We start from the raw sequence: 25,039 nt of genomic DNA on the forward strand, positions 1-25,039 counted from the left end.
ACCGCGCCTCAGCATCATCGCTCTCATCTGAAAAGGGATGACGACCAGTCGATGCGTCAATCAGCCAGACATCTCTTTTACGCCTCAGGCATTACCCTGCTAAGAGGCATGCCAGTCTTAGTGTTTCAAACTGAGGAGATCTCATGCAGGACCGCGCCGACAGTCAGCCCTTCTCTGCTGTCAACATGGCCACAAAGAAGGGCAGTCTGATAAAGGCCCTTTATTGCCATCAGCCATCATGAAAAGGTCTGTACGTCTCCCATCCTGCCCTTCCTTTCGTTCCGTGCTTGACGCTCGTTGAACCCCTCGATCCGTTGGCGGCTAGTCCCCTCGTATCGTCCATTCCTTTACCCAGTCATTCATTATGTATTCAATTAAGCTGTGCTTTTTCTTCCTTTCAACCACATTCATTACAGGATCTTTGGCTACACCGTTGCATAAGCACTTCCACCATCATCATGGTACCGGCTTCCACCATTTCTGCACTACAGACGGCTCCGGAGATGTTGCATGCTCGTTCCCCAACGGTGTTGAGACCACATTCGCCGCTGAGAGCGCCACTAGCATAGCGACAGATGCTTCGGCATCGAGCCTAGCATCTGTCGATGCTATTGACTCAACACTCTCGCTCACGGTTGTCGCGACAGTGACCACTGATGGGCTATCTGCATCTTCCGATTCTTCGCAGTCTACTCCTACAGTGACCTTGGCATCTACCTCTGATGTGACCTCGACAGCATCCCCCGCGGACGTCTCGTCAGCAAGTTCTGCTGCAACATCTACCTCTACCAGTACGCAATCTACTTCCACGGAGACCACGACCTCGACCTCGACATCCGTTTCCGAAGTTACCTCGACAGTTGCCCTCGAGGAAGTCTCGACATCAAGTTCCACTTTGTCATCTTCCTTCCCCGAGGCTTCAACATCTACTTCTACAACGACCACGACATCTGCGTCTGTCATTGAGTCCACAGTTGCTGCCGCAGTGGTCTCGTCATCAAGCTCTACGTCGACAACTACCCCTCCCGAGGGTTCAACATCGACTTTCACGACGACTCTCACAACGCTTTCCACCACTACTTCGACTTCGACCACGACATCAGCCTCTGCTACTACTTCAGCAGAGGTCGCCGCAGTCTCCGTATCTCGTTCTGCATGGTCATCCACCTCAACCACGTCTTCGCAATCTACCTCTACTACCAGCACTACCACCGCAGCATCGACCTCGACCTCAACCTCGACATCTGCCTCTACTGTTTCCGAGTCCACCAGCACAACGACCGCCTCGTCCTCATCCTCGTCCTCCTCCACGAACACCGCTAGCGGCACTCTCCCAGCACCGTCCCAATTCAAGACCGACAACGGCACCAAATGGACAGTCGAATACGTCGGCGAAATAGGCTACACAGGCCCGCTCGCAAGTCAGGGCATCATCGGCGACAAATGCCGCACCTCCAAGATCGGCGACCAAATCATGTGGAACTGTGGCGACATGGAATGCGGAACCAGCTACACAAACTGCGGTTTCTCCATGGGCGCGGGCTTCTTGGGCACAGACGATGTCATGACCATCAACGCGACGTCCACATCATCGCTGAACGCCAACACCTTCGTCGCTCCCTGGTCCAATGACCCATCCCCAGAATCTCCCTGGAGTATCTGGGGCATGGACACATCGAACGTGGCCGCCATCAACGACACCCATGGCGTAGCCTACGCATGGGAGATCTGGCGCGGCGCCTCCGACGGGAGTATCAGCAACAGAGGCAACGCTGTTGCGAGCATCACTATAGGCGACGACGGACCTGTCGCCACTCGCGTTGGCCCCCTATTGACCGGCTCCGACTCTATCGCTCTAGGTCTTCTCGCGATTCTTGCCGATGGAGGCTATATATACACGTACTCCGTCACCGGACCTACAAACCTCCAGATAGGCCGTGTCGCCGCGTCCGACGACGTCTTCGACGCATCCAAGTACGAGTTTCTGGCCGCAGGCAGCAATGATACTTGGATCGCAGGTATTCCTTCGCCCACGGACACCAGCGTCGCTGCCACCACGGCAAACACCAGCGGCAGTTTCGGTTGCGGGAATTACGGGTCGGTCTTCTTCAACAGCTATCTGAACAAATATGTCATCTTGTGCGATATCTTTGAAAGTTTCGTCAACATGTACGTCGCTGACAACCCGTGGGGACCCTGGAGCGCCGAGTACGGAATTCAAGGCGGCGGTATGATTGAGGGAGGTTATGGATCGATGGCCCATCCTGAGTATGCTGTCGATGGGGACACTAGCGGGAAGTCGTTCTACTACTCGCTTGGACCGAATGGATTGTTTTATATGTTCAAACTTACTTTCGATTACTGACCACGTTCAGAACTTTTGATTACCAGACTTGGGATGACAGGACAGGACAAATGTTGGACACAGCACTGTGTTTCGACAGGAAAAACCGACAGATGGATGGTCATATAGGATAGAGATTTCTTGGTTGCCTTTTAGCGGCAGTATATATACAATTGGTCTCGATTACTTTTCATGATTTCTCCCACAACCCCAGTCGAGTGTCGAAGCATTATACTTGGCAATATTTTGAGATGATGGCTTACTTCTTGGGGTTGGTAGGATGAATGCTCTCGGGCAGAGCCTTCTCCAACGCCTCTGGCGCAGCCTTCTGAATGGCGTCAGGCACTATACTGTCGCCCGTAGCATGGCTCTTCCAGTTCGAATCTCCCTTGTCACCGGGGTCGATACTGCTGCCCTTGGTAGGATGGACAGATTCGGGGAGCGCCTTCTCGAGACCCTCTGGTGCCGCTTCTTGCACGCTTCCGGGCACGATGCTGTCGTCTGTGGCGTGGCTCTTGCTTCCGCTCCCTTCTCCCAACTTGCTTTCGATCTTGTTGGGGAGTGAGTCGTCCTTCTTGGGGTCTTGCGTGGGTGCGGCTAGATATACGTGTCAGTCTACTACTGGGGTTTGCTGCTTTTTGTTACGAGAACATACCGTCACTCTTCTCATATAGTTCGTGCGAAGGGTTTCCTCCTGGTCCGCCAACGAATCGTGGACTACTTGATACGAATGTCCGGATTGGTGTTCTTGTGAATGTGCTGGTGGTGTTGCTCGCGACAGCGCGGCGAATGAGGAATTGAGTTCGTTGCATTTTGTCGGTTCGTTATATCACACACAAATAATTGACTGTGAACGTGTTTATAGAGTCTTTGTAAATCGTTGAATTGTTCTTGCTCCGTCAAAGGACAGTTCCAGGCCTACAAGCATATATACTTACCCCTGGTGCTCGAATGTCATGACTTCAGTGGTGATCTCATCAAAACCTACACTCGGCGGGTGCATCTCCGTTTGAGCTGCTAAATATTGCATTACTACTTACGGCTTCAACGGTCTCCGGGGAATGATTGTGCAGGGTCATGGTTGAGGCCATTGGATCGCAGAAACTGTGGTTGACTAGAGTAGTAGATGCGTGGTCTGATCAGTATGACGGCTCGATCTTGCATGGCTGTCTATGACTCGAACTCTGCACGAACTGGGTACAGCCGCCTTGGCCACCAAACGACCAGATCATGACGCCATGGGCTGGACGGGCACCTCAGGGACTACGGGTTGCCTTAATAGTCACCTCGGCCCCGATTCCAGTGATAGAACTGGGTTTACGCGAAAGGGAAGAAATACGAAAGTGTCTTTGTGCTCGTACTCGTACCTTGATCATTCTTTGTCGCCGCACGAGGGCTGGCATTGTCAGAACAACAGCACGTCAATCTGGCAACCTAGGAGACGCAGGCGGCAAGTGTAGCTTCAAAAACTACGACTATGTCTCTGCCATGCGCGCTGTACCGACACGAGGGACTAATAGTCTAACGACGTATATGAACGACTTTGTAGACATATCGAGTGGGTAATTTCAATTGAGCAACGGGCTACCCCGATCAAAGATGACCAGGCAGAAAAAAGCTCGTGTGCAGTGCCTTGTCCTACAAAGGACTTGCATAAGGACATTCCATTGACAGATGGTAAGATTGGGCATAGTCTAGATAGTGCCAATTTTCCCAAAGCCTGGCTTGCTTGGTCCTTCTGCATTGGCATGCAGTCGTTGTGTCTCAGCCTCAGAGGCAGCAAGCTTCTTCTCCAGCTCCCTGATTCTATCAAGCTTATTTTGACGATGCTTGCGAGAATTTATGGTGTTTCGAATACGTTGCGCTTCTTTCTTGTCCCTCATGTCGACAAAGTGGAACTCCCGTCCATGTTTCGTCGGGGCCTGCTTAGTCTTTGAGGATGTTGCTTCGACGAGAACTGTCAAGGGCGTTAGGCTGCCTTTGGGTTGAAAAAGCAGGGCAGGTGGAGATGCTGATGGCATTGTAGCTGGTGGTTCTGAATGAGCTATTTCTGCCACGTGCATGGATCGATCTTCGAATAATACACCGAGGTTGCCTGCCCCTGGAGATGCGATGGTGTGCACGGGCGGCATGCAGTCCATCCAAGGAGCACTCATAGCCATTGTCGGTGGACATGGTATGTCCCCAGGAAATGAGACCGCAAAAGGGTTGATGAAGAAGCTGTCCGGAATGGTGATCCCGGGTGACCGGGCCATGGTGGACTCTTGCATACAAGTAGCACCCTCGAAGTGGTTCTGTGGCCAAGGGCCTTGCGCGCTCAAACTGCCCTGCTCAGGACAGAGATATTGATCTCCTACATGCTGTGGCTGTTCCTGATAACCCAGCAAAGTCGGGTCGTAAAGGTAAGGTGATTGTATATCACCGTCATAACAATAGGATTGAACATTTCGCTGGTCATCGCTGACCAGAGGATAAGACCGTGGAGGTGTATAGTAAACCGGGTAATTCCAAGAAGACCATTGCTGATCTTTATGGCGGGAAGAAGAGGCGGAGCTGACGCGACGGTACGACTGTTGTTGCAGTGACCATTGTGAATTACTGTCCAAAGTGAACCCTCACCAAAATCGAGGAGAAAGCGCGGCGCCTGGCCTGGATGCCTGGTTCAAGACTTCACGGGGGAATTGTTGGATGGAAGAGAAGGAGAAAAGAGAAGGTGGAAGTTGAAGGGAGGTGAGTCAAGACATGCCTCTTCTCTCCGCCGCGCGGTCGAAAGCGATGCAACCCCGAGGAGTGACAAAGGGCTTTCTCAGGCCACCAGGCTGGGACCGACCAATGCAGAGCGTCGATTGGGGTTGCTCAGCCTCCCAAATGTCAGGTCAATGCGCCCAAATCTCCGGCTATGCCTAGATAAGTAACTGGAACTTGCAAACTCCTACATCACATTGTGAGGTTCATCATACTCACAAGATACGCCGCAATTTGCAAGTCGTCCATCCAGACATGGAAACACCATATGGGGATGATCAGTATAAATGATCCGCATCTGGAGCGAGGCTGGATCATAATAAACAGTTTGGCTGACAGCGACCCCTACGACATGCATGCCCTCTTCGTAAGTTGCAAAAATATCCGCATACCACACTCGACTCACGATTTCTTTCCCACTTACCTCAAAGGCTCCGTTGAAAGACGATGAGATGGCACGTATATGTCTCCCTGCGATAATCGAGAGCATATATAAAAGAGACTCGGGTATCATGACTGCTCGCTGGACCTTTCAGAACAGTCCAGCAGCAATGATGATGACCTAGTCGACATCAGTTGATTTCCGCCGTGAAAAGTCCTATTTTGCCGATCTGAGCTTCTTATCTGTTCTCTTCTTTATGCGCACCGGTTTGATCGCGCCAGTGTACACCATGGTCATGGTGAGTATATTGGTGCCACCTGTAGTTCAACAGAAGTTGCCGCATGGCACCAGTCTCTCCATCTGCCCTAACTCGCGCTGCGATGACATCTTTCTGTACAGTCTCGCGAAGTTGAATGTCTTCCATGGTCGGAAGATCGAAGCGGAAGAACTTACCCTCTTCCACAACTCTCCTGTGTGCAGAGTGGAATCGGTCATTCGTGTCTCTGGTTTCGGTCGCCATTTTAGCGAGCGATTTAATGAGCTGGTGCGCATATCTGCCGGCATGCTTTAGGGTCTGTAGACCAGTCCCGACGGACACAATGCAACAGACATGCTGGTCTCCTGGCCTTGTCGTTGGAAGCTGCCAGTGATCCATCCACCAGTCCTCGGCGTGTTGCCACAATACATCCACCGGGTTGCTGACTTTGACTGCGCCTTCGACAAACGTGCTTGTGAGGCCATTGTATGTGATGATGGTTTCTTCGAACATTGTTGGCGCCGCCGTTGAAGCCAGTGCTACTTCCCAGATCTTGACTTGATCAAACATTGAGATATGGGGTTCCCCCAGTTGTCGGTAACTGGTGAAAGTCGTTGGAATAGACACCCCTGCGCAAGTAGCTACCACCACGCTGTGTCGTTGTTAGATCATCTCTATGGAGGAGAATGATGAGAAAGGGCTCACTTACACTTTACAGGCCGGTTCAGTGGCCGGTCGGAAACAGACATTTTCGGGAGTGGCGAATCCGGCTTTACTGATGGCTTTTAGTATACCGCGTTTGAGTGCCTGACTGCTGTATCGCGGTTTGAGCTTGAGTGTGCCTGTCACCGGACACCGACTGACTTGTCGGCATACATCGTCCATCATCTCCACGTACAATTCTATGCACGTTTTAACGTCGAGACGGAGGACACCGAGCATGATTGCTATCAATCTGCCAGAGTAATATCAGATCAGAAGGCGGGCGGGTCTCGAGTTTGGGATCAGGAGAAGCGGCACTTACGCTCCGGTGCTTGTACCGGCCATCATGTCGAAATGTTCCCAAGGGAGTGGATTCCCTACGCTTTCCATCAATTGCTGCAGGACGAGGAGGGACCATAGACCCTGGACACCGCCGCCGTCAAAGGATACAAGACGCAGGCCTTTAGGACGATCTTGTTGAATCATATTTCGTGATTTGCAGATCAAGTGTAAGGGTCGCTTCTGTGTGGTAGATTAGACTAATGCTCAAGGCGACGGTGGAAGTAAGACCTTGGAGCGGCCGCTATTCGAGTGACTTGCTTCAGTCGAGCCGGCTGATGCTCTGATACTCTGTACTGTCGTAGTTGGCCGTTCATCGAGTTCCTCGTTTCGTCTCGCGGCACGCACTCGATGGCACAGAACTACACTCACTTTCTTATAGGATCTGTAATGCTCTCAGGCTGGCGTGGCTGAGACACTGCCTGGAGATATGGTGTGCACACAACGGCTGAAGCTGCCTGGTAGCATTCCCTGCTGGGGTTGTTTGTGTGGTTCGCTTGGAGTTCGCCTAAATGATCATATCCAAGGCAGCAAGGCTGACACAAGTACTTGGCAATTTTGATTATCATGCATGATACGAATGGCAGAAACACTCTAGCCAGGCATGTCGACAGCCTTATGAAAGCCTAGGCATGTAATCTCACTTGGACCACAACATACCGCTCGAGGCTTCATGACAGATTTATCGTATTAGGTAGATATCGCATCCGCGCCATTTTCCCAGATATATAGTACATTCCTCATCCATTATTCGGAACGACCTCGTCCTTAGGCCAGCGTTTCATCAACTTGGTGGCTTTTGCAAGGACCGCGAACTTCTGTATGGTCGGAAATTGGGAGTCTCCAGTGGTCACTGGGTAACCCGTCCCATCTCTGTAATTACGGGGACACCGCGGTGGCAATAGCACCCAGACTGGAAAGTCGTTGGGGATCAGTGCCTGTGTAGTTATCGCCTTCGGCATCTGTGGGCCAATAGTCCTGATGGGATTGTGTTAGTGGCCTGACGTGTTGATCGCTCTGCGTTAACGGCGTCGAATACCGGGAAGTCGAAATGCCGACTGCTTCAGACTGTCGACTATCCTGCGATGCGTGGTTGTTATTCATCTGAGCGCTGTAGTCATGACTGCGATCGTCCTCCTGGTAAGAGAAAGGTCGAGTTGCGGCCGGAGTGGCTCTCTGTCTTTGCGTGCCTTGATCTTGCAGTGATTGCGGCTGTGCATGCGTGCCAGCTTGTGGAGAGATGTACTCTTTTGAAAGCCCTGAGCGAGAGGGCTGTTTGCGTACCGAGTTCCGCGACGTTATGGTAATTGTTCGACGAGTCGAGTTGCCTGAGCCACCAACGGAAGCAGGGAGTGGGGACGGACTCCGAGAAGGGGGTCTGAGATTGAAGTATGGCAGTGCCTGGGTCGGAAATGGGACAGGGCTACCTCTAGAGCTTTCGAGGAAAACGCGTAGATTCAACGTCGTTTCGCCGGACGGCAGGGCTGATTGGCCTTTCTGACTACTCTGAGTTGGCGCTTTCTGCAGAGACTGTTGTTGAGGCCCTTGCTGCTGAGGAGCGGCACCAGCGGCCTGAGCCTGGGCTAGACCGCTATCAGATGTTGAGTACGTCGTCCCAGGCAGATAAACAAAATCGTCAAACGAGCTGGCGATGTTCGAAAAATTGAAGCCTTTCCCCTTGGGTTGCGGCTCAAAAACTTGGCCGATCTCTTGGTCAAGATCCAACAGTCCGGATTTGAAAGGTCGATATTGGTGTAAATTGGCGATCACACTGGGATAGCTAGCTCCAAATCTGCCGGCCACCTTAGGTTTTATGTCGATCTCCAGCTTGACATCTCCCCATTGTTCGATGCTACCACTGCCTTTGGTGATTAACATGACGAAGGTGAACTCCCTTGGCAGACCCGATTTCTGCAGCCTATTTTCTTCGAGAGTCCAGACCATTTCCCCATCTTCGATATCATAATCGTGACCATACCACGATCGAAGGGTACGAACCGAGCCTTGAATCTTCATCATGTCGTAAATCTTGTAGCTGCTCTTGACACCATACGAAGGCTTGAGACTTGCGCTTACGGGAGCTTGTGACACCCCTAGAGATCCGGCAAGATTGAAGTTCCAGTCCAAAGTTTCGGGTGAGATAGCACCGTATAGGAGGTGAGGTGCATGGCGCAGGAACTTCGGACGTGACGGTTTGGGAGCTTTACGATTTGTATTTTGGATAAGCGAGTCTGACATAGCATTGGTCTGCGTGCCGTGATCATGGCTCACATTTCGTTTGGGGCCGGTCACGATCTCAAGCGGACTCATGTTGTCCTCCCGGGTATGGTGAAGGGCGATATTGATCTCTGCCGACTTGAAACGGAAAGTGCTGCTGCTCGGATGGAAGACAAAGTTGATGGCCACAAAGCGGACATTGTCAATTTTGTCCTCGTGGATGACAGGGCTATCGTAGTATCCAGATTGAAGACGCTGAACGTGGGCAGTGATGTACGAACCGCCGGGTAGTCGACGTTCGTAGATGCATTTTTGGTTGACTTGATAACGATAGTCTGGAGCATTTGGATCTCGTGGCTTTGCAGTTGTAGTAGGGCTCATGGGAGTCTGAGGCCATGTTTGTGCAGTGTTGATGCGTGCCGGCGCAGAGGCGGGTTCATCGCGATTCGAACTGAACCAAATGCTCATGTTGCACCAGTCTTAATGGAGTTGTTTCAGGATACCAACCAGGATATTGAAGCCGTCGACAGCATACTGAAGGCGGCGACAAGAAGATGAAGGCGGAAGTCCTCAGGCGTTCGTCGCATAGTGGTTTCGGTTGCCTTTCAGGAGATTTGGGGGCTGGCAGGCTGACAGCCTGATCGCTGATCAGGAGGTCAAACCCCATGCCCCGAGCCGTAGCGTATCATTGGGTCTGTGCCCCCAGGCCCCCGGCTAGAGAAGCATAAGTCCCACATTCCTAATATATATCTATCCTGGTCAGATTTGAAGTCAAGATCTTGAACAGCTGAATGAGACTTCCGGCGAAACACGATAGCTGCGCCGTGACTGTCTGCATGAAGACAGAGGAGGAATGTGCATTGATGCTCCTACAGATGAAACAACAGGAGAGAAAGTTCTCGGACTCGCACCTTGAATGACGTCGACCATCTTGGCCTAGGCATGAAGGACTTCGAAGCAACCGCAACACAATCTCGATCATGAGTTTTCGCACCGAAGTTCGCAATATCAAGCACATCGCGTCGACGAGCCCTTCAACATACAAGGAAAAAAGAAGACTTCGAAAGGCCAAAGACTCCCTAAGCAAGAATGACTACATCGCACAACCCCGTACAGCTACATCTACAGCCTCATCAACGGAGATGAACGCCCAACAACTTACGTTCACGATACTCTCTATCAAGGTAATGTCCACAGCTTCATATATATATACTCAAGGTACACCTGAGCATTCCTTTCTCTCTCCATCCCCATCCCATCCTCGTGAACCTCTACTATTCCCAACAATGTCTCCCTACGCCCCAGGAACCAAAAACACCATCCCAGCGCGCTCCTCCGCCGCCGCTCCTCTCAAAGCAGGCCAATCCATCACAGTGATCAACACCCACGGCACCCAAGTCATCGACTTCTGGGCCTTCACGCTCCCCACCACCGGCTCAAAGACCCTCCCAACATGGCTATCCATGTGCCACACCCGCGCATCAACAGTTCATCTTTCCCCCCTGCCCGGCGACACTCTAATCACCAACGACCGCTCACCAATCCTGACTCTCATGCACGACACCACGCCCGGCGTGCACGACACCCTAATGGCAGCATGTGATAAAGCACGGTACCTCCAACTGGGTTGTCCCGAGGAGCCAAATCATGGCAGTTGCACTGAAAACCTGCACATCGCGGTCGAGCGGGACACACCGTACGCTCTGCCCGAGTATATGACGGCGCCGGATCCGCTCAACCTGTTCATGAACATTCCTGTTGTTCCTCTTCCCGAGGGTAAAGGTCGGGCTCCTAACAATGTCTCTGCGGGCGCTGAGCTGCGGTTCGAAAGTCCAGTTTGCGAAGAAGGGGGGAGCGTCACGCTCAAGGCGCTGGTCGACTGTGTGGCTGTCATGAGCGCTTGTCCCCAGGATATCCTCAAGGTGAACAACAACAACCCTACGGAGGCTCATTTCATAGTTGAATAAATGATGTTCTGTCGCTACCGCTGATGTCCAAAAGAGCTCACCCGAGATATTGTTGCAATTACTTGTATTTCATCAAGTCATTTCCAAGATATTCCTATCCCAATAGCCACCCAAGGGCCGTCACTATAGTAGAGTAGTCCAGACCCGCTTCTTCCCATATCACGACCAATCCCTAACAGCGAAGAGTGCTCCCTCCCTCATCAAATCCAACCCTCTTTTGCTGGTGGTTGTATTACTCAGCTGCAGATTTCCAATACTGCACCAATTATTGATCGGCAAGCAACTGAGGTACTTGCACCAAGAACAAGTATCACGGTACTTGTAGAAGTTGTTCAACAGCACCACAAAAACCACAATCCCCCCTATCAACGCGCCCGCCCGTAACAACCACCACGCCCACCACAAAGGCTTTCGCCCCTTGAAAAATCCAACAGGCTCTTTGGCGAACGCAGCCACATCTGCTGGCTTGGCCGTGGCCGCCAACGTAGACGGCGTCGTCTCCAGCATAGGACGTTTTGGGTTCGTAATGTCCGGTTCCGATCCTACATTTCGATATTTGCCTTCTGGATTTGCATTATCGCCGGCGGACCGTTGTCGAAGGATACTAGGAGAGTGAAGCAGACACAAGCCCATCGCCAGACCCATCAAGAACCCACCAATATGCGAGAAATTGTCCAGACCAGGCAACAGGCCTAGCACGAATGAAATGATAATGTCGACCAAAATCCACATCAGGTCCTTGACGGGACTGCGCCGCTCGTTCCATCCATAGATCAAATCCAGGAGAACCAGTGCTAGGATGCCAAACAGACAGCCTGAACAGCCTGTCGATGCGATCGCCGTGGCTGCAAAGTTGCCACCAAGGACAAAGCCGAAGATCCCCGAACTGAAATAGACAATGGCGAATCGAATACTGCCTATGGCCTTCTCCATATCTCGGCCCATGGTGAGTTGTAAGAGTAGATTGAACGCGATGTGAATGAGACCTGCGTGTAGAAACATTGGAACGATGAATCGAAACCATTGATTCGGGCTCTCGTCATTGAGTCCGCCGAAACCACAAAGCGCGCTCAAATCACAATGATTGCTCGCAGCGTCGGAATCGGACGTGGTCGTGTTAGGACAAGGCCAGTACACTGGAGTCGAACTGTCTTGAACACCAGGCGTGGTACGCATACATGGCACGAATCGCGCACCCATGTTGATTTGAACGTAGGTCGAAGGACCAATCATTGGGTTGAACTGTGGATGTATCATGATAGGAGAACCCGTAATTATCGCTGGATGGCCAGTGGTCAGCATCGTCATCATCGTGTAACAATCCTAAAGTACTCACAATTCTTGATTATTTCAACGAGAAAGACCGTGATCTGGACCAGGCTGACTATGTACACCACCCAAGGTATTTTGCCCGAAAACCATCCTTTCTTTTTCTGGGTTGGGCTCGGTACTAATTGAGGCTGGATTTGCGACTCTGGGGAAGGAGGATATTGTGTCTGCTGGTTTCGCCAGTCTTCTGGGTTGGTATTAACTTTGGATTGGTGTTTCAGAGGTATCGATTCCGAATATCGTGAGGGTGATGGCGATTGTTGACGTGAAGGGTCATTAGAGTCGTGGTATCTCCGATCAGGCTTCTGCTGAGGAGGGTATAGATTCGAAGGACGTGACTGATCCAGGCTGGAAGAACTCGCAAAAGGATCATACGAATAGGCGATATGCGGAGGTGGTCTTTCATTATATTGTGGCCTTGAATAAGGCTTTGAGGATTGCGCCATGTCGGATTCGTTGTAGTAGTCGTTGGCCGCCATGATCTCGGTGGACGAAGAGGAGAAAGCAAGTGAAAGGGTTCAACAGCAGGTCGTGTTGAAGAATGAAAGGAGCGCTAGGCGATTCACTGTATTGATGAGTGAAAAGTAGCCTGAAGAGGAAGACGGTTCCCTTTGTCAGCCTCGAAGGACCATCATCTCTCACAATTTTGGCGGAACGGTGCAAGGGAGTAAGGAGGATAACAAAAAGCCGGCAAGTTGGAAACTTGACACCCCCGCAAATTGACAGCTGCCAGGAGTAGGATGGCAAACAGATTGCAAAAGAAAGTTGTGTTTGATCTTCAGGGTTGCTACAATTCTCCTGATAAGTGAGTGGCTTACTTTGAAGGAGAGTGTTGATGGTTGTCCAGCCAGTCGACGCTGAGGACGCGTCCAACGTGCTCAGCAAAGAGAAAAGCTGATGAATTGAGGCGTGTGCGTTTGCGGCCTGCGTCAACTGGTGGTGGCTTATTAGTTGGGATCATCAGGCGGACATTAGGCGTGTCTCAAGGGCATCCACTATGCAGGAACAAGGCAAGGCTCCCCTAGACGCATTCTTTAAGTGGTCACTGGGAGACTCTCCGGCCTCCTGCATCGGGATCGACCCCAGTTTGTATCAGAAAATAGCCACTGACCGGCCCCTTGGATTGGTTGGACCGAGGCACAAGCCTTGATCCAGGTCCGATTTTCATCTGAAAGTTTAACCTGACCGAGATATTCAATGGTTCAAAGGGACACGCACGACATGTTCCATTGTACAGATTCTCAATCCGAGACGTGGCAACACCTACAACAAACCTCCTCGCATGGCCCAAAACCAGAACAAAGAGATCTTTTGTCAAATATCACATATGTTTGCACTCGGTAAGTGCTCATTCGCTATCATAACTCATAAAACCTGGTGTAAGGCTGGGACGGGCATCATCACCAGCATGCAACAAACGCTATCCATGCGGTGCCCAAAGACAGTGGTTCAAGGTCCAACCTGACCACAGAGTGTGTCCCACCGTCAATCCGCTAAGATACACAACGCCAAGAAGTGCCTTGCATGCATTCAATCGTGAGTTCGTCAGATCAAGAGTGTTGAGTAGCTGGGGCCAAAACTCCGGGTCTATGACGGTGTACCAGCATTGCGGGCGCCTCTAGCGCAAGGAAGTGTTGCTTTGTTCGGAGATGGTCAGCACCGAGGTCATGTCGACGTAGACCAAGCCGGCCGAGTACGAGTTCCACCAATTTCTCTTTGAGCCGATCTGCTCGTCTCGTGTCTGTCGGATTGCTTCGTATGTCACATCATTCCTCGTACAAGCGCTCTCCCCAGAGCGAAAGACGGTGTATGCTGGTTCCCGGATCCTCCGAAGCGTGTGTATCTGTTACAATTCCGCCTTCTTTACGGGCTCCACGACAACCGATTGTCCATCCATGTCATTGTGGACACCGTCCGCCCGTGTTCGAAAGGGAGCCTGTGATGTAGTAGATTAACCTGCAGACCGCATTGACGACGAATGCCTCGGTGCCAAAGAAGACGGCGTACAGAATGGCGGTAAAGGCGCCAAGGACGACGAGGTTGAAGACGCATTTTTCGGCTGGGGTCATCATATAGACGCCAAAGGTGACTTCATATTGGTGGTAGCGCAGTCTCAGGTAATTTGAGACTTTAGCTGCCGTCAAGGATCGCGGCTTGCTTTTGGGAGGCGTGCTGGAGGAGGCAAGAAGCTGGATGGCAGCCATGGCTATGGGAGAGGAGAAGTAGTTTTCCGAATTAGGAGGGGCGGAATCGATGAATAGAGGGAATGGCTCGAGCGAGGGACGATGATCATGGTAGTCGCTCGACATATTGTACATGGAGTGAGGAGAGGATCGAGACCGGCTCATAGCACTGAGATTCTCATGGGCATCGGTCACTGAGGTAATACTCAAAGTCGTCCCGGTGTCGTATTATCTGGTTTCCTTCGGCAAAAAAACGAGGTTTTTGAGAGGTGTGATGTATGACTAGATAGGACGGTCGTGTCCAAGTTGAGGCGCGGCAGCGGTGGGACTGTCGATAACAGCGAGCCTTCTTGTTAACCACTTTAACTCAGAGAAGAAACGTCAGGGACTTTTCTTGCGGCTTTAATGGTATAACGAGGCTGGTGTCGAGGTGGATGCGGCGACGGGGCGGGAGTGCACGGTCCTGTCAAGCCGTGGGCCGAGAAGGGGAAGAGGTGAAGATGATCCAGGATCATTCAGAGGTCAGGGCAGAGTTGATAATAGTGATACAAGCATGAGGGAGTCGTTCTTTCAAGACTTGTTGGTGGTAGCCATGTGCGCTTTGAGGGTGTGCACTGTTCTGTTCTGTTCTTCTGCGTCGTTACACTCGCATCCGTGTGGAATTGCAGGAGCCACGCGACCAGAGGAAGGGAAGAAAGCCCTATCTTATCCAGGCCGCCTGGAAAGAACATTCGCCGATGGATCCTGTCGAATCATCGACTGCTTGATCATCTTTCCGAGCATACCGTAGGGAGTAGTCGTAGTCGATGTAAGCAATCTTTTGCCTTATGTCATGCGACCGTCATCGTCATTCCAGAAGGAGAAAGGGGAACGAGGAAAAGAGACGAAGCTTTCCGCCACTTCCGAAGCCCAATCGTTGGATGCCACCCTCGCCAGTCACTCCCCTATTTGACACATTGACCACCAGGTATCCTACGAACTTCTTGCCATATTGTGTGTTTATTGATCGACCAAGAATCCTTTCAGATAGGCTTCAACATCATCCACACCGTCAGCACCCATCTTTGTCGTGAATCCGACATGTCCGTCGGGCCGCAGCACCAAAAGTGCGCCATACCTTAAGTCCACGCCGAAGCGACGATGCGCTTCTGAACGCTTATCATAGTACACTTTTCCACCTGGAAGGCATCCCAATGCCTCTTCGACACCGATTCGGTTGTTCGCCAAAGCCACCACAGTGACCGTCTGCACTACCCCTCGGGCGAACTTCCGTGTCGAGGTGTCGACTGCTGCCGAGTATTTTGCTATCGAAGGCAGTGTGATTCGTGGGTCTCCCACGAATGCCAATATGTATACAACAGCTCGGTTGGGTGCGGCCGCATGCAGCCTGATAACCTCCAGGGTACCCGGCTTCAGCAGATCCAAATCAGGCACACGTGCACCTGGTGCAACGCCAGAACAGGCGTTGGCATTGGGGCCTTGCACATTAATGAGATTTTCTTCGTACGAAATCCCCAGTCCAGTGTTATAACCCTTCGCATCATCGAAGAGGTCCGCCAAAACCTGATTGATGTCTTTATCAGCGGGACGTTTCATACCCTCGGGCCATTTGTTGGCCATCAACGTCGAAATCTTCCGGTCGAATCCAATCAAGCGTTGTGCGGCGGCTCGACGTTCTGTCCCATATGTCGCAAGAAGATCGTCTTTGGCAAGACCCCTGAGAACTAAAACGAGCTTCCAACCCAGGTTACAGGCATCGTGTATCCCCGTGTTGAGTCCCTGAGCAGCGCCGGACGAGTGCGTATGGCAGGCGTCGCCAACAAGTACTATACGAGAGTGCGGCTGATACGTAGCAGCAACCCTCTGTCCAATGATATATCTGACGCATGGCAGTCAGTCCTCGAGAATCGGATGAGTATCTAGGCATACTCACAACGTCCACCAGTCGACTCTCTCAAACTCAAGCTCAAACGGCTTGACAGCCTCGATTGCCTCTCGTATGGCAATCTCCTCGGTGACTTTACCTCCATATCGAGACCGTAGCTCACTCGTATAAACGTAACCTACGCGAGTGACCCCTCGGTCCAACGGCGCCCACAGAACGTTTCCATGTCTAAGGCTCTCGATAGAAGCATAAGCCCTCGGCGTGGGAATGTTACACTTAACTTTGCCATCGATTCGAATCCACTGATCTTCGGTCCTTTCCCCTTCGAACGGAATGTTGAGATACCTGCGAACGAAGCTCTGACCTCCATCGGCGCCGACCAGATACTTGCTGCCAAAGGACTCCCATTAGTATCACTGCTGCCGTCCTGCCTGCTGAAAATTTCCATACCTCTTGACGGTGTATTCTGCCGCCGTACGTATGTCTTTCACAGTGGCCGTCACACCATCTGCTGGGTCGTTGGTATACTCAAGTCGAACACATTCCGTCAAATCATGTATCTTCCCCCCCAACGCAGCAAAGCTATCCCGTAAACACTCTTCTATATACCGCTGTCGCAGCATAAGACCAAAGTCAAATCTAACCACCACCGTACATCGTCAGCCAGAACTCCTCCCTAAGATCTACCCTAGGTAATCTCAAAGACCGAACGGTAGAAGTGTGTGCATACTTTGTATCCGCGACATTCTCCACAAAATTCCAAACCCTCCCCGGTATCACACGCTCGCCTTTGTCGTCGTAAGTATAAGCTTCGCGCACAAAGTGGGATTGCTGTACAATATCATCCGCAAGGCCCAATTGATCGAGCAGTTCAGCGGAGCGCGCGTAAATGGCATTGGCACGTCCATACTGGGCTCCTGCATATTTGTCGTCCTTGTCAATAACGTACACTGAACATCCGGCCCTCAAAACCTGATATGCAATCAGGAGTCCAACGGGCCCGGCACCAATGACCAGAACGTCTACCGAGGACTCTAAGGTCATGTTTCCGGTGATGGCGCGCAATGAAGCTGAAGAATTGGGGTCAACTCATACTGTAAATGCACAGAGGGCAAATGTCTGCCTCGAGAAAAAATGTTGCTTTCAATAACGCTACACCGTCATGAAAGCCTCGTTGGACTCACATACCCTCGGACAGCTGGCATACTCACCTTGTGCTCTTATCTTATCGCCCGAACATTAGGGGGACATCCAACGGCATGTTATCAATACAGGCGCGCTTTTCCGTCCGGGGAAACCCCTTTAATGTAAAAATCCGGAGTTGAGGTCATCCTGCTCAAACGCAGATATTACGCGGCTAGTCTTCCTTATGGTCCCAGATACACAGCCAACAATCCATCATCCATTACATCGCCGTGCAAAGGACTATGAAAGCTCTGCTAAGGATGGTAGAGAATCGAAGTGATACATCCCAATAGCTCTTGCGAGCAGTAGAGCAATCTTCCCTTTTCCACCCCTTTTTGGACCTCTGTGCGTATTCCGCAACACTGAAAAGGCCAATGAATGACTTCATAACGCTCATAATCGTAGTTATGCCTGCAGCCGTCCAACTTCATCCTTGCTCTCTGACACAGCACAATGCAAATACACACCTTTCCATCGTACCCTCTCAACCTGCACTGCTCGTCATCGCGGATGGGATACTCTCATACGGCGCGATTTGATCATTGTTCATCCTCGGACTCATGGCCTGATTATCATCATTTCGTCGTCCGCGAGATGGACTCCGCACACGACCCGCAAAACTGCGAATCTTCCCAAATATCTGGTTCGATCCCGACCCATTGCCGCCGTTGCTGCTCTCATAACCAGATCGTTCGCGTCGGTGGCCTGTAGGTAAAGATACGGCCGAGAACGGAATACCGCTATTAGGTGCTTCTGAGAAGGACGTCGGGATCGCAGACATCGGCAGAGGAACGTTGGCAGCGTCCGCTTCGAAGCCACGAAGACTTGAGAAATTGGTGCTTGCAAGCGACAAGACCGGTTTTGGCGGTGGCGGAGGAGGCGGTGGAATCGCCGCCAGGTGTTGCAGCTCCGGTAGTATGGGAGGATGCCCTTGAGGTGGAGAATTTGTATAGCCTACCAGTCCAGCTGGAACCGCCGAGACGGCCTGAGGCCCTCGAGGAGATACACGCGATCGCTCGTGAGACGTCCCACGACTTCTCGACCTTGTCTCTGCTCCCTTACTGCTTGATCTGCTATTGCCAATACGATGATCGTAAAGAGGGTGTTTTGGAATCTGGGACAGGAACTCCAGAGGCGCAGGAGCAGGTGCTGAACCCGGCCTGATAATATCCTCTCGAGCCGGCGCACGGTATACGCTGCTTGACAACAGCTCTCCGCCACCCACACGACTTGCGGGTTCTGCTTCTGGTATTGTCTCAACGGCGACCTGCATCGCCTTTGGGGTGCCAGGACGCCCTCTTAGGGCGCTGTTGTTCGGCATGGATGTCTCCAGATCAAGCTTGTTGGACAAGACCTTCATGACAGGTCCGTCGTCTGTCTGAGCTCTCATCAAGGGTGGGAGCACATTACTAGTCGAGGCGGATTTTGCATGACCAACGATCTGCGACGGGAGTGGAATATGTGGCACCGAAGGTCGACGTGTAAGTGACTGTCTGCGAGCTGCTAGCTGTTCAGCTGCAGACTCTTTCCTGCCAACATTTTGTAAGAACTGTGGTTGACTGGCGGGTCTGGAATCTTCGGTGGTAAGAGGCAGACCTGAAAAATAGTCTTCAGGATCATCAGGCTGGCAAGACCGATCGTACTTTGTGTCGCTCTGCTGTCGATGACGACGATGTTTCTCACTGCGACTTGTCTTCCTGCTCAAGGACGGTTCTTCAGCCTGACGACTACGGGATCTGGGTCTCGCTCGTCGACGATCAGGCGAAGGGTCCCTCCTGGAGCTTGTATCTCCGAGTTCTGGCTGACGGCTTGTGCTTCGATGCAGTCTGTGTCGATCTCGAGACACGAGCCTCATTGAGGAACCCTTGTCGAAGCGACTTTGCAAATCTTCCTCAGAAGGGACCATCGGTCTCGGTGATGACGGAGAACGGTGCCCTAGATTTTCTTTTCTTGACGAACTTCGGCCTCTTGGGGAGAAGAGTGCCTGGTCCGGACTAGGCTGCCTGCTTGGAACGCGACTTCCTGTTCTGCTTTTGTGCCCCTGTGTCTTCGAGCGAGATCTATGGCGCTGTTTTGTGCCTTTGGTAGTAGATTGAGAACCCCGACGGCTGAGCTTAGACATACTGCCAGGAGTTCCGGCCCGGTCATACCCAGACAGGTTCGAGCTATACATGGAGTCAAAACTTTCCACACTGGTGCTGTACATCCGGACGTCCTCTGGCGACATTGGAACAGGCGAAGACGGTGAACGGTTGCCAGCTGGTACAGTACGTCGGACATCCCGTTCGCTCCCATCGCCGAAATTGTTGGCTCTAGTCTGCTTCTTCTCCGAGTGACTGTCTTTGGATTGCTTACTAGCACTGCTATACCCCCGCGCGCGAGAATGGGTTTCATAGTAGTGAGCTTGATCAAGGCTACTGATGAAATGATCAATGCTTTTCCCTGCAACGACTGGGCTTTTTGCGTCCCGGTAACTTCGACCAGTAGTTGGAGGGCTGGTTAAGTCCCCGCTGGTATCCATTTGTGTATTGGAATAGGTACCAGTAGTTGCCGGTCTGCTGATGGGGTCGTTATAGCCAGTCCCAGCCAAATATGCCTGGCCATTTTCCAATTGCTGTGCGGCTATTGTTTGAATCGACAAACCCTCTGGCTTTCGGCTCTTCGAATCAGTCCTTGGATGCGGAGAATCGACCCCTGCTACGTCCGCATTCAGCCGATTATGAAGATGGGAATTCGGTCCCGGGAAATTAATGGCCATTTGTGGTCCTAGAGCGGTCTGAGGCGTTTCTTTGACCGGAGTTTCGACTGGCTCATAACGCGCAGAGGTAAGCAGAGTAAGGCCTGGTTTACTAGTCCGCTGTGCATCTTGTGTAGATGCGAGTCGCTCAGCCTGGCTCTCCTTGATTGACGTTAGCTCCATAGGCACCGATACGGATCGTGGGGGCATTGTGGATGGGAATTGAGGAGCCTCCACATCTACAGGCGTTTCACCGATTGAAGGTAAACGGCTGGGCTGAAAGCCACCCGGAGTTGCCGTTTTGGCAGAGAGGGCACTGTTGATGCTGCGAATGTTATTCAAGCGGTATGATCCCAAGCCTCCTGGTGACAAAGCCGATCTATCAACTGCTGACTCGGCAATCGGGGTGACTGCTGCACCAACGGTTGGAGTACGGTCATCAGGTTTCAATCCCGGGAATTTGAAATGATTGCTTGATGGCGCCTCAAACGATGTGATCAGCTTCAAGGCTGATGTCTGCGGAGTGATCCTGGTGCCTTGCGCAGCAGCGGTTCTGAAGGGAGTGGGCGGTGCAGGCATGCTCGCCATGATATGTGGTGCCGGCATGGCGACTGGAGTTGGAGCATCAAGCGTCCGTCGCCTTTCGAGGGTTTTCCGGAATATCGCTGGGTACTCCATGGGTTCGAGCTGCTGCAATTGAGGCATTTGAGGCATCTGGACAACCTCAGGAACGGTCTGTGTGGGGACCTGTGCCTGTGGTGAGGTCCAGATATCGGACGGCTCGACACCGGTGCACGCGAAACATCGTATGGCAAGCGACTGCTGAGAGTTCTCCACGACGTGCTCTCCCCATTTTCGGACGAGATAAGATTGACGTTGCCAGTCATCAGGATAAGCAAGGCATGTCAACAAAACAGCCTCTAAGTAGTGATTGTTGGAAACGTATACCTCGATAGCGTCACTTCTGTCGCCTAGGGCAAACATCAAGGTAGCCGCAGCATGGACGTCGCCGTTACCGAGCAGTTTTTCGATGAAGACCTGGGTGATCTTCTTTGCGCCGACTTGATTGCTTATCGTCCCCAGGGCTAATAGCATCCAGTCGAGTTTTGACCCGTTGTGTGTCAGGCCCATGATCTCAGCGAGATAGTCTGGATCCTCATTCAGCCACCTAGCGAGGAAAATGGCATTTTGACTCTCGCTGGGATGACGACTTAGTTCATCACGGATGAGATCGTAAATGTCCTCATCCCAACCGAAGACAACGCTGAGCATGTGGCGACGCAGGCCATCAGCGGACAGAGTCTCATCCAGTGCCATTGGTGGTCGGTGTTGGACATCATGCAGTCTAGCTCTCGTAAACGGGAACAGGTCGACCACAGGTCGTTCTTCGGGACTCATGATCACTTCTTGTCTTAAGCGGGAGCCCTTTTTGTTCATGCGACTAGTGACAGGGGATTGTGGCTGGTATGCCTGGGTTGCCTGCTGGCTGGACATGGACTGGGGCTGGAATCCGGTGTCGAACGAAGTTGTGGTATAGTCAGTTCTACCAGCAGGGGAGATGATGTCCTTCGCACTCGGTTTGATTCCGGATTGGTGCGAGCTCGCAGTGGACTGAGGGCTCGGAATATTATGCCGTTCGTGCCTGGTCGCTTCGACAGCGCGCAGCTCTCGCCGTGCGCGGCCTAGAGGAGAGGCCACTTCTTCTTCGCTTTCGGACGTCGTCCACAAAGGTCCTCTCTTATCCTCTGGGGGAGTCGGGGGGATCGTGGTCGGGATGTGCCGTACATTTGCCACCAAAACGCCTCCTTCCACATCATATTGTTGCACTGTATAATCGGGACCCAGTGTGAAAAGAGTTCCAGTTGGGCCATGGCAAGCTACGGCTCTAACCCCTTCGATTGTTTGCATAGGTTCGTAAGTCACGTGTTTCGTTCGCACATCCCAAGCCCATGTCTTTCCTTCAGAGTACTGGACAATGCGGCCATTCTTGGACCATGAGATCCAGTTTCGGCCGGGAAGGTAGACATCCGAGCGCTTCAAGACACGGATGACTCGGGGAGGCTCGGCGGTGGGCGGTTTCGAGACACTCCAAATCCTTAGGTCTCCGTCTGCTGTCTGAGTAGCTAGCATGTCCGATTTCTGCTTGGACGAAGAGGCATGCCATGTGAGATTCACAATAGGAGACGGTCCTCTTGATGTAGTCAAAGTGTGGATGATCATAAAGGATGGCTGCAAGGCTGCCAACAGGATCGAGCCATTGTTGTAGCTAAGTCGTTAGCTTGCATTAACAGGAGTACCACTTTGGCGACCTACCCTATAGCATATGTCTTGCAATCTGACGACGGAGCTATTGCAGTGATTGGGTCGAAAATCGTGCGCGCGGAAATATGATCACTCGTCGCAGGCTCGAATAATATCACCTCGCCTTTCGCGTTGCCTTGCTAATGTTAGCGAAGAAAGATATGTCAGTTTGAAAGGTCTCACCGAATGCGATATTGCCATTCCTCATCCAATGAGCAACCCTCAGTGATTCATATGATACGAACCGTGAGTACTGTTCGCCGGTGAATAAATCCCAGACTATTGCCGTTCGACCAACATCATAGGTGACGACCAGTCTTCCAGCACCAGTTTCGCTGACATTATCAGCAGCAATCAGTTGTATGTCCTTGGAGTGCTTTTCAAAGCGTCTTTCAACTGCCAGAGTGTCATGGTGTAAACACAAGACAGCAGAACCTTGGGCGTACAAGAAGAGCGACGCCGTGGAAGCACATGGTTCTAAAGCCGTGTCTTCGGCATGAGGTCTGGGCTGAGAAGGCGCCGGTATTGACACTCCTTTGGCTTTGTTCGATACGGATCGTTGGCGCGCAATGCCTACGCTGGCAGACATAGTCGGTGGACTTTCACCAACGCTGGAGATGCGACTAACCCCGATGTATCAGCAATGCCATGAATTCCACCAGATGAGAGGATGTCCTTATGTGTACTCTTTCGCTCCTGCAACCTCAACCTATGACATATTTCCGGCCGTACAGCGCCAATCTATCCAAAGCGCTGGTTATTTGAGTGCAGACTAATTCATCCGCCGTGCAACAATGAGGGAGGGTAGCAGCAGGTTGCGTTCTCGTGTAGCGACCGTTAACCCAAGGAATCCTAGAGCCGCCAACGTAGCCGCGAAACAGGGTCGTCCTGCAGGAGACCTTATAGGGGAGACAACACCGATCGGGGGATTTCGTGATCAGATCAGAAGAGAAAGCAAATACTGCGAAGCATGCCTATACCGAACTCCGTGTACAGACTTGTCAGAGCAATATTCGGTGAATGAAATGAACATCTGAAACAAAATCTCTCGAGATGGATTGCCTCGAACTCAATGGATCATGTGGACTTAGGTAAAGAGGCGCAGCAGAAGAGCAATGTGCAATATTAGCAGCAATTCGAGAAAGATGGCCGTCGATTTCTCGAAGTACCAACGACATTGATGGAAACATGACTGCGAAGCTCTACTGGACCGCGGACAGTTGATTGCGGCCCCGCAGGCCCCCAACCTGGGAGCAGGCGCATGTATTGGCGAGAGTCTTCGAATCATAAGCATGTAAATCTAGCTTGAATGCAAGTTGATGCGGATGGAGAATGGTCAATGTGAATGGAGGTGGAAGAGAATGTACAGTTGGTCGAGGATGGACAGGCACGAAAGGCTTAGGCCTAGCGACTCTGGCTTCGGCGCTTATACCTCCAACCATTGGCTGCGCAGTTTCCGCCGTCACACACCTCATTCCTGGTCCATCTCCAATCACAGCATCCAGCACACCAAAACTCCTCAACTCGGTGCCCTGGTCTGACTTTCGTCACTCTGCCGTTGATATGCAAAAGAGCTTGCATCGGCCCATTTGGACCCTGCCTCGCCTGGTTCCCGTACTGGTGCGGTATCTATTCCCATCAAGGACAGCTTACAAGTGACTCCTGCTGGAGAACTGTCCAGCCCCCCCTCAAGCGATCGCCTCATTGACTCCTTCATCAAAATCGACCTTCCTCAATACGGAAACGGCCAGCGGTTATAGAAATCATGATATTGGAAGAAGATATATATCGCCACGCCTACTGTTTCTCGTCTACTGCGTTGGTGCTGGTATGAGACAAACTTCCAATGGCGTGGGGTGTCAGAAGTGACACGAACACAGAGATACAGACACACAAGACTTGTTCTACCTGGCTTGCCAGAAGAGTTTTGACAGATTGTATCCTGTCAGACTGTTTATTGTGCATCATCACCTGCTGGCGTGCTTGGAAGGTTCAAAGTGTGGCGCCTCATCTCTCCGCTCTGGTCGATCATCTAAACCAGTCCCGGCTGCCTTCATAATGCTACAATGTCCTACCTTACACTAGCATGGTCATCTGCATTCTTGAAGTCCGCTGCTGTCGGCGTAGCGTCACATACAGGAAGACACTGTTTGGAAGCGATGCAAGATTGTACAATGCAGTCGTCTCAGGTGATCTGCATTCGTGGGGACGGTTCTGGCGACGAAGGAATGACATGCAGTGGTGCCCGAACTTCCCAAACCTAATATACACAGTATACATCCGCAACTTGTCAATCATACTTTGGGGGATTTTCGCCGCAGGTAAGAAGATCCTTCCGTGGACAGTCGATGATAGTACCCAGGCTCCACAGATGTGAGTGACCTTTGCCAACAAATCCTTCACCCGGGTGCGGAACACTCAGGCCATGTGTCGCAGCACGCACGTACCTTATGCTGGAGAGACGCAT

At 51.8% G+C, this 25,039-nt stretch overlaps 10 protein-coding genes across 10 annotated transcripts; 2 read left to right on the plus strand and 8 right to left on the minus strand.

Moving 5' to 3' along the window:
- Window positions 1-364: 364 nt before the first annotated feature.
- On the plus strand, window positions 365-2,365 carry EDD37DRAFT_666090 (uncharacterized protein; the record flags this gene model as incomplete). The annotated part of the gene is made up of 1 exon (XM_062819262.1): window positions 365-2,365. The coding sequence occupies one exon, from the start codon at window positions 365-367 to the stop codon at window positions 2,363-2,365; it is 2,001 nt and encodes a 666-aa protein (XP_062670433.1).
- A 238-nt stretch (window positions 2,366-2,603) lies between these two features.
- On the minus strand, window positions 2,604-3,156 carry EDD37DRAFT_609538 (uncharacterized protein; the record flags this gene model as incomplete). The annotated part of the gene is made up of 2 exons (XM_062815139.1): window positions 2,604-2,941; window positions 3,000-3,156. The coding sequence occupies 2 exons, from the start codon at window positions 3,154-3,156 to the stop codon at window positions 2,604-2,606; spliced, it is 495 nt and encodes a 164-aa protein (XP_062670434.1).
- An 882-nt stretch (window positions 3,157-4,038) lies between these two features.
- On the minus strand, window positions 4,039-4,506 carry EDD37DRAFT_650419 (uncharacterized protein; the record flags this gene model as incomplete). Its single annotated transcript, XM_062818247.1, has 1 exon — window positions 4,039-4,506. The coding sequence occupies one exon, from the start codon at window positions 4,504-4,506 to the stop codon at window positions 4,039-4,041; it is 468 nt and encodes a 155-aa protein (XP_062670435.1).
- A 1,118-nt stretch (window positions 4,507-5,624) lies between these two features.
- Window positions 5,625-7,049, minus strand: EDD37DRAFT_416832 (acyl transferase/acyl hydrolase/lysophospholipase). The gene is made up of 4 exons (XM_062812530.1): window positions 7,000-7,049; window positions 6,752-6,951; window positions 6,437-6,682; window positions 5,625-6,379 (listed from the first exon to the last, which is right to left on the minus strand). The coding sequence occupies exons 2-4, from the start codon at window positions 6,913-6,915 to the stop codon at window positions 5,710-5,712; spliced, it is 1,080 nt and encodes a 359-aa protein (XP_062670436.1). The 5' UTR covers window positions 6,916-6,951; window positions 7,000-7,049; the 3' UTR covers window positions 5,625-5,709.
- Window positions 7,050-7,492: 443 nt separating this feature from the next.
- On the minus strand, window positions 7,493-9,709 carry EDD37DRAFT_416830 (uncharacterized protein). Its single transcript, XM_062812529.1, has one exon. The coding sequence runs from the start codon at window positions 9,451-9,453 to the stop codon at window positions 7,648-7,650; it is 1,806 nt and encodes a 601-aa protein (XP_062670437.1). The 5' UTR covers window positions 9,454-9,709; the 3' UTR covers window positions 7,493-7,647.
- Window positions 9,710-10,271: 562 nt separating this feature from the next.
- Window positions 10,272-10,952, plus strand: EDD37DRAFT_650422 (uncharacterized protein; the record flags this gene model as incomplete). The annotated part of the gene is made up of 1 exon (XM_062818248.1): window positions 10,272-10,952. One exon carries the CDS (start codon window positions 10,272-10,274, stop codon window positions 10,950-10,952), a length of 681 nt encoding a protein of 226 aa, XP_062670438.1.
- Window positions 10,953-11,111: 159 nt separating this feature from the next.
- On the minus strand, window positions 11,112-12,760 carry EDD37DRAFT_609543 (uncharacterized protein; the record flags this gene model as incomplete). Its single annotated transcript, XM_062815140.1, has 2 exons — window positions 11,112-12,232; window positions 12,289-12,760. 2 exons carry the CDS (start codon window positions 12,758-12,760, stop codon window positions 11,112-11,114), a joined length of 1,593 nt encoding a protein of 530 aa, XP_062670439.1.
- A 1,419-nt stretch (window positions 12,761-14,179) lies between these two features.
- On the minus strand, window positions 14,180-14,590 carry EDD37DRAFT_650424 (uncharacterized protein; the record flags this gene model as incomplete). Its single annotated transcript, XM_062818249.1, has 1 exon — window positions 14,180-14,590. One exon carries the CDS (start codon window positions 14,588-14,590, stop codon window positions 14,180-14,182), a length of 411 nt encoding a protein of 136 aa, XP_062670440.1.
- A 723-nt stretch (window positions 14,591-15,313) lies between these two features.
- On the minus strand, window positions 15,314-17,550 carry EDD37DRAFT_631341 (2,4-dichlorophenol 6-monooxygenase). The gene is made up of 4 exons (XM_062816650.1): window positions 17,080-17,550; window positions 16,800-16,988; window positions 16,398-16,739; window positions 15,314-16,343 (listed from the first exon to the last, which is right to left on the minus strand). The coding sequence occupies exons 1-4, from the start codon at window positions 17,391-17,393 to the stop codon at window positions 15,464-15,466; spliced, it is 1,725 nt and encodes a 574-aa protein (XP_062670441.1). The 5' UTR covers window positions 17,394-17,550; the 3' UTR covers window positions 15,314-15,463.
- Window positions 17,539-23,263, minus strand: EDD37DRAFT_416951 (uncharacterized protein). Its single transcript, XM_062812531.1, has 3 exons — window positions 22,756-23,263; window positions 22,585-22,708; window positions 17,539-22,537 (listed from the first exon to the last, which is right to left on the minus strand). Exons 1-3 carry the CDS (start codon window positions 23,159-23,161, stop codon window positions 18,019-18,021), a joined length of 5,049 nt encoding a protein of 1,682 aa, XP_062670442.1. The 5' UTR covers window positions 23,162-23,263; the 3' UTR covers window positions 17,539-18,018.
- Window positions 23,264-25,039: the final 1,776 nt, after the last annotated feature.

The sequence above is a fragment of the Exophiala viscosa genome (genome assembly GCF_022695815.1).
Source record: "Exophiala viscosa unplaced genomic scaffold EDD37scaffold_5, whole genome shotgun sequence".
In the NCBI taxonomy this organism is placed as follows: Eukaryota; Fungi; Ascomycota; class Eurotiomycetes; order Chaetothyriales; family Herpotrichiellaceae; genus Exophiala; species Exophiala viscosa.

Coding starts and splice junctions, on each gene's coding strand:
- EDD37DRAFT_631341 (XM_062816650.1), bottom strand. CDS start 17,393: ATGACCTTAGAGTCCTCGGTAGACGTTCTGGTCATTGGTGCCGGGCCC. Junction 16,989..17,079: donor GAGAATGTCGCGGATACAAA/GTATGCACACAC, acceptor GGTGGTGGTTAG/ATTTGACTTTGGTCTTATGC. Junction 16,740..16,799: donor GCAGAATACACCGTCAAGAG/GTATGGAAATTT, acceptor GTCCTTTGGCAG/CAAGTATCTGGTCGGCGCCG.
- EDD37DRAFT_416951 (XM_062812531.1), bottom strand. CDS start 23,161: ATGTCTGCCAGCGTAGGCATTGCGCGCCAACGATCCGTATCGAACAAA. Junction 22,709..22,755: donor GAATGGCAATATCGCATTCG/GTGAGACCTTTC, acceptor AACATTAGCAAG/GCAACGCGAAAGGCGAGGTG. Junction 22,538..22,584: donor TGCAAGACATATGCTATAGG/GTAGGTCGCCAA, acceptor CTAACGACTTAG/CTACAACAATGGCTCGATCC.
- EDD37DRAFT_416830 (XM_062812529.1), bottom strand. CDS start 9,453: ATGAGCATTTGGTTCAGTTCGAATCGCGATGAACCCGCCTCTGCGCCG.
- EDD37DRAFT_416832 (XM_062812530.1), bottom strand. CDS start 6,915: ATGATTCAACAAGATCGTCCTAAAGGCCTGCGTCTTGTATCCTTTGAC. Junction 6,683..6,751: donor GCCGGTACAAGCACCGGAGC/GTAAGTGCCGCT, acceptor TTACTCTGGCAG/ATTGATAGCAATCATGCTCG. Junction 6,380..6,436: donor ACTGAACCGGCCTGTAAAGT/GTAAGTGAGCCC, acceptor ACAACGACACAG/CGTGGTGGTAGCTACTTGCG.